Here is a 7,579-nt window from a genome sequence, read left to right on the forward strand (position 1 = left end):
GAGAGAGAGAGAGAGAGAGAGAGAGAGGGAGGGAGAGAGAGAGGGAGAGGGAGGGAGAGAGAGAGAGAGGGAGAGGGAGAGAGGGAGAGGGTGAGAGAGAGGAAGGGAGAGAGAGAGAGAGAGAGGAAGATAGAGAGAGAGAGAGGGAGGGAGAGACAGGGTGGGAGAGAGAGAGTGAGAGAAAGAGAGTGAGTGAGAGAGAGAGAGGGAGAGTGAGAGGGAGAGAGTGAGAGAGAGAGAGAGAGAGGGAGAGTGAGAGGGAGAGAGAGAGAGAGAAAGAGAGAGAGAGAGGGAGAGAGAGTTATTTTAAAGGACATTCAGCAAATACAACATAGTACATTATCATTCTAAGATGTCATTTTTTAGATGATTTTACTTTTTCCCCTTCTGGACACTCCAGCAACACATTTATTGAACTGTTAAAGAGGGGAAACATTTGTAAGAAAGGTCAAAGGTTAACTGAGTTTTATTTTGACTTTACTATGATAATCATTTCTCATATCAACAATCTTAAAACCTTATAATAAATCTTTTCGCAACACATCTGGAGTGTCTTTGTTTTGGCTGGCCACGCTTGTTACATAACGTTATGTAAGAAGTTCCACTGACGCTCGTTATTTATTAACACGAGTTACGTTGTCACATTATCATTTTAACACAAACCACAATCTTTTTTCCCCCCGTAACCAAGCAGCCTAATCCAAACGGATTGTTTCACAGCGTTAACCATGTGGCATCGTGCGTTTCTGTACACGTGATACGAGGCCGACATTATTTGCTTTCTTAGGCCCTGGTTACACCGAGACGCATCACTCGAAAAGCGCCGCCTGCAAACTACGTTTTGCTGTGGTACGGCTCGTGCTTTTCTTGCGGTTTTTAGACACGCATAAAAGTTATAATATTCTCAACTTTTCAGCTCCAGGCGCAAAGTTGCTTGCCAATGTTACATTTGGCCAAAGGCAACCAATCAAGGGCCGTCCTTCAATCAGAGGATCGGCGGTTCGATCCCCGGCTCCACTAGTCACATGTCGATGTGTCCTTGAGCAAGACACTTAACCCCAAAAATTGCTTCCGTAGCTGTGCCTACGATGTGATAGAATCTGAATTGTAAGTCGCTTTGGATAAAAGCGTCTGCTAAATGACATGTTGTGATAGTCCCATTGAGTGAGGGAGCGAGCACATTAACCCTTTTCCTTAATTACATATAATCTGTTGCGCATGCAGCCTTGCTCCAGACGTTCACCATGTCGGTTTGCCTGCAGTTTTTCAAGCGGCAGCGCCTGTAGCGACGTGTCGTGGTGTGATCAGCCCCTTCTACGTTTATGCTCTTTGGTTTCCTGATTCAGCGACACACTTTTTAAATGTTAAAGTGAGGAAAAATTGAAAGAAAGGTCAAAGGTTAACCCAGTTTCATTTTGACTTTACTATGCTCATGATGGTCTTCATTTCTCTTATCAGCAATATTAAAAACATTTAACCCTCTGAACCCCAAGCAGTCACATTTCACTTGATCTTCACTGCAGTATCAAAGTCCTCCACCTCTATGGAAACTGCAGTCATGGCTAGAAGCAGTGACTCAAAAACGTCTTTTGTGCAATATAACACAGTTATAATATAAGTTTTATATATGTATATATATATATATATATATATAAGCTATAAGTTGAATGACTTTGATCATTTGTTTTATTATTATTAATTATTATTCATTATTAATGTTTTTTAAAAAAGCAGGGTCTACGTCAGGGGTCTCAAACTCATTTTCACTCCGGGCCACATCAGCATCATGGTCGCCCTCAAAGGGCCGGTTGTGTAAATGTAACTACTCGTAACATATTGTTAAATAACTGTCTCTGCATTTGATTATTGTTTATTCAAGTGTAAAAATATTGTACATGCAGTTATATAAATGTAAAAATATATTTCAGCACATTTCTGTTTCAACTTAAATCCTTTTAATTTAGGGTTAAGAAACCCACATTACTCTATCAAAGATCAAACTATTAAAGAACATAACAAAGACAAATATCAAACAAGTTATTACAATAACTTTGTTCAATGCTTAAAATCCTGTCAAGGGTGCGTTTGCACAATCCCACGTGAAGTATTTCATGTGTTGTAAAGACATGTTTAAAGTAGTCTTCAATGTACTCACAATACATTTCATGTCAAATATACAGTAAAGAGCTGCTTCTGTGACTGTGTGTTTAAGTATCTCATCATTTTGACTTTCAATCTCATAACTTCAACTTTCTATCTCATAATTTCGACTATGGGGATATTTTTATTATCAAGTCAAATTTAAAAAATATATATATATATATATATTTTTTTTAAACTTTTTTTTGTTTTTGTTGGCGGATTTGTGGGCCACATAAAATGACGTGGCGGGCTGGATTCGGCCCGCGGGCTGGGAGTTTGAGACCCCTGGTCTACGTGCTATATATATTGAATTATTTGCATTTACTACTGACAACCTCTCCTCTTCTCTCATCTCTGCTCTTTGCTCAGCAGCCTCAGTTTCACCAAATGTTCGTCACATGACTGTTGGTCTCAGGCGAATCAGCCATAGCTTCATAGTTGTGCTGAAGTGGTCAGAATTTGTGTCTTTCCAGAGGATTTTTGTTAAAGAAAACGGTTTATTTGGGCGAGATTTTAAATGAGAGATGGAGAATAAAATTTTTTTGATGAAATAACACAATTCTGAGCTTCGTTTTGGCTGCTTTTTCTGATGGAAGCATTTGCCACACATGATGTGTTCAACAACCGTCGGAAGGATGAAAATCGGACGTTTTTTACAGCTTCTGGCTGTGATAAACAGCATAGTTTTGGTGTTTAACGAAAACATACTTTTCAATATCGCCGGTGGGTTTTTGGGGTTCAGAGGGTAAATATTTTTACAATAAATCTGTAGTATTTGCTGGTTAAAGCAAATGCTGCATGTTCTCACCATGTAGCGTCAAACCCCTCGCATCAGTTAAACAAACGTGCCCGCTCTGCTCCCCAGACGCCTCGCCGCATGAATTAATGATTGGCATGAATTATAAATGTCGTGTACATATGTGCGCTCGCTCCCGTGTGTGCGTGCAACAAGGCAAAGGTATTTTATTTTTCCATTACTCCACCATTATGAGACCTCAGACGGGAAATTTCATCTGCGTATGAAAATTCACCGTATTTGTTATTGTCTTCTTTGGCATGCAGATTGCTTGTTGTGGTCACTGGGGAATATTTTTTCTCTCGCTCGTCCCTTCACAATTAGATTTCCTCCTCAAGCTGCTTTCTTATTACATTTCTTTGAATTATTGATGGTAATTAAATGGGGATTTCATCATCACAATGAATTACTGGAACAGGGAGGCGCTGAGTCAATATTGACACTTTGTCTGCAGGAGCAGATGGCTTTATGGGGAAATATGAAATATTTGTTGTCGTTAAGTAGCCTACATTTTGAGAAGTGAATTCATGAAATCATGTTTTATTTTAGTGCTGATGAGACAGTATGTAAGAAAAAAGTTTTCTACAGTGATGCAAATACATATCAGAGATTAATCTTCAGTTTATAACTTCCATATTTCCATCCCTGCTTGTTTCTGCAGGTGTCTGTGGCTGCTGTAAGCTCTTTCCTCATGTAAAAGTCAACGTTGATTTTTTTGTCATGTAACTTGCGTATTCACACTGTTTCTGTTTCCTGCCCCATCACCTCCCACCCCGTCCTCACCCAGGTTTTCGATGGAGTAGTATCTCTGTTTGCTGTCGACTCGGACCGTCTCGGCATAGGGGCTTCCCACTCCGTAGCCAATGATGTAGCCTCGAACCAGGATGTTTGGGCTGAGGGGCGGAGTCCAGGACATGATGATGCTGTTGGGCAGCGGCCTGACATGCAAGGAGCTGGGCTGGTCAGGAACCTGACTCTCTGCAGAAACACACACAATGACGCGTCAGACCTCAGTGTCTAGTGCCGGCTGACCTCCAGCACCGGCAGCTCTGAAGCTCACCGTGTTGGCCATAGCCGTTGCAGGTACTTAGAGCAGCCGTGTCCTACAGATGCTAACCCTGTTAGCTGTGTATTAGGCCCTAATAAGCCCTGACACTTTGTGTTATTTCAGCATCAGATTGGATCAGATTAGTGAGCTCTCTTGTCCTCGGGGGGGAGACGCTTCATATCACTTCATTGAGTAATAATCCATTGAAACAAGATTTCCGTCTCCCTCTGTCCCGTCCTGGAAACACAGTTAGCATGGATGTGTTTGTTTTTTTATCATCTCAGCTGCTTCCTGCTGACCAGGACATCCTCCTCCTGAGATTCAGCCTGAGGTCCACTTTTCTAATTATCCAATCGTCTGTTTGATGGCTGGTTTTCTCTCTCTCGCTCTTCAGTCATTCATGTACCTTTTTCAGTATTTTAAGCACTCATGAATATAAATAATGCGTTATAACAATAATTATATTTATTTATATGAGTGCTTATAATTATACAGTGCTATAAGACAATTACAATGCATAATAAGAATGTTTATAACACATTATAGACATGGGCGTCGTAGAAACATCCTCCTTAATACCCTCTATTTAGCATTTATTATCAGTATACAAACATTTAAAGAAATTATTGAATAAAAATAAAAATGTTATATTATTACAACTGCGTTTACTCTATTGCTGTACAGCGGCCTCCAGTTATGGTGCTGACTTATTCTTATTTCAAATACATTAATACAACACTTACTCCACTTGAAAATATATATATATGTATTCATCAATTCTTCATGTTGTTCTTTATGGGTTTTTTCACATCCTCAACAATTTCCAGGGATTTATTTTATGTTAAAAAGCCTACGCACCACTGGTCATTTCCATTGTGAGAGGAGAGGGAGAAAGAGTTTCTGTTCTGTGTCTGTTTTCTATAGAAATTGAATTCATTTTTTTGTGGGTTTGAAAAGACACTGAAATTACTTTTTATGTAATTGCTTTGTTACTGTACTTATCAACTATTTATTAAATGTTTATAGCTCATGAATACCAAACAGGGTAGTTTAAGTAAAGTGTTTCCTGTTTTTTATGTCTCTCATCAGTTCTATCTTTTAATGATACAGAAATATTACAGAATTGCAGCTTTTCTTTTTCATACTTTGTACAATCTTGTGAACTTTCCTCCCTCCTCCACCTCCCCCTTCTCCTCCCGACCTTCTCATCCCGCCTGCCCCCTCCTCCCTCCTCCCTCCCTCTTCCCTCCATCTATCCATCTTAGGTGGTTAAATATTCATGTGTGTGTCGGGACAGTGGAAGTATTTACATGCTGTTGTACAGATCACTGCTTTCACACTCTCTTACGGGCTCTCTCCGTCTCTGTTCTTACCATCCAGATCATTCTCCGGCGTCTCAGCGTTGAACCAGTCACTGGCCGGACCTGTTCCATTGGCTGTCATGGCTGCTACCTGGAAACTGTACTGACTGCCCTTATCTAGACCTGGAGAAAGAGAGAGAAAGAGAGAAAGAGAGAGAGAAAGAGAGAGAAAGAGAGAAAGAGAGAGAAAGAGAGAAAGAGAGAGAGAGAGAGAGAGAGAGAGAGAGAAAGAGAGAAAGAAAGAGCATGCTATTAAAACAGACATTTAGGTACCTTAAAGTGTCAACCTTGAAGATTTTCATCCACAGCTGTGACCGAGCTCTAGAATGTTGAGAGATGAAAGTTGCACAGTTGGAAGTTATTACAGGTGTCAAGGGTTCCTGCAGTGAACTCAGGCCTTGTTCATACGTACACGGGTCATTGTGTACATTTTTCCTCCTGCGTTCTAACTAAAATCCCATCCATGATAGCACTCTGTTCCTCAGTATAGTGGAGGAGTAGCGTGAAATGTACATTTATGTGTAAACATGTAAAAAAGATCTGTTAGCAGGTTATTTGGCCAGGCCCGCCAAACATTCATGGCAAAGTTGCACAGCATGTTGCCTCAGTAGCGACGCGTCACAAAGGATATAACGGTGCACACGCTGACATTAAAAGACAAAAACTCCGAAGTTTTACAAAAGCTCAGTTTTCAGTGACCAAAAACGTTGTTTGGGTATGGATGAAAGCTCAAAACACATACAAACATTACATTTACAAAAATGTCTGTGTACGTGTGGACAAAGCATCAATAACACTGTTAGGTGACTGACAATTGGAGTACTTTAAGGCTTAGCTGTACATGAAACTCTTCAGGCTGTTTTATCACAAAATATGAACAACTGTGTTGGTAAAAGAAAAAGAAAGTCAAAGGAACAAGCCTCTGGACATGAAAACTGCTGATTCTGGATCAGTCTCAGGTCAGGACTGGCAAGTTTCAAAGTCAAGACAGGCCAGTCTCAGGTCAAAACAGAAAAGTCCCAAGTCAAGACAGGCCAGTCTCAGGTCAAAACAGAAAAGTCCCAAGTCAAGACAGGCAAGTCCAACGTCAAGACCGGCAAGTCCAAAGGCAAGACGGGCAAGTACCAAGTCAAGACAGGCAAGTCCCATGTCAAGACAGACATGTCCAAAGTCAAGACAGGCAAGTCCAAAGTCACGACAGACATGTCCAAAGTCAAGACAGGCAAGTCCAAAGTTACGACAGGCAAGTCCAAAGTCAAGACGGGAAGTTCCAAGTCAAGACAAGCAAGTTTAAAGGAAAGACGGGCAAGTCAAAATTCAAGACGGGCAAGTCTAAAATCAAGACAGCCAAGTCCAAAGTCAGGAATAGCAAGTTTATTTAACTCATCTAAGGTAAGAAAATATCTGTAAGTATTCTTCATTTAAAGTGATATAGTGATGTCGAAAGGACTTCAAAAGATACACGTGTGTTCTGGAATATAGTTCTAGAGTCACTAATTTACTTGATGGAGTAATCTATGGAATAATCTGTGTGTGTGTGTGTGTGTGTGTGTGTGTGTGTGTGTGTGTGTATGGCTTCCAGCCATCAATGGGCATAGAAACACCCTGAATAATCTGTTTTCCATCGGAACAACACACAACCATTGCGTACAGTTGTGGCTTATCATAACCCCCATACTATTTTTTCCCAACTGATGCTCATCTTAGTTCTTCACTGCAACTTGATTGGATGCTGTCTGATTTGTTCAAACAACATGGATCAGGGGAATTAAGTTTCTACTTGCTGAACCCACAAACATTGAGTTCTAGTGTTAGTGCTGAATTAACAAGCTTGAAGGCAAACAAAAAGACAAGTTTAATTGGATGTATTACATGTCTCCTCGGCTGCAATTTGTCATGTTATTTATTGAAATTCAGTTTGTTATTCTGAGACAGTAAAAAGCAGTGATTATTGCTGACAGCCAGGCTTGCAGCGGGCAGATCAGATTCAACACACACACATGGACATGCACACACACACACACACACACACACACACACACAAACCTGCCACTGGGGAATGAGCTCCTGCGTAGATAGATGAAGATAACCATCAGTGGAAAACAATGAAAAGGGAGATCAGTTTCATTCAAATCCTGCAAACCTCAAATTGAAATAATAGCTGGTGGCAGTTTGAATACTGATACACACACACACACACACACACACACACACACACACACACACACACAC

At 40.6% G+C, this 7,579-nt stretch overlaps 1 protein-coding gene across 1 annotated transcript in view; it reads right to left on the reverse strand.

Annotated features, from left to right (window-relative positions):
* The window catches only part of dcc (DCC netrin 1 receptor), a 232,478-nt gene that overhangs the window by 64,927 nt on the left and 159,972 nt on the right, over positions 1–7,579 (reverse strand). The window contains exons 14-15 of the mRNA XM_031855714.1: positions 5,360–5,470; positions 3,722–3,916 (exon numbers count right to left, since the gene is read on the reverse strand). Coding sequence (XP_031711574.1) covers positions 3,722–3,916; positions 5,360–5,470 — 306 coding nt within the window. The remainder of the gene's footprint in view (positions 1–3,721; positions 3,917–5,359; positions 5,471–7,579) is intronic.

The sequence above is a fragment of the Anarrhichthys ocellatus genome, unplaced genomic scaffold (genome assembly GCF_004355925.1).
Source record: "Anarrhichthys ocellatus isolate YVR2014 unplaced genomic scaffold, GSC_Weel_1.0 scaffold16, whole genome shotgun sequence".
NCBI lineage: Eukaryota > Metazoa > Chordata > Actinopteri > Perciformes > Anarhichadidae > Anarrhichthys > Anarrhichthys ocellatus.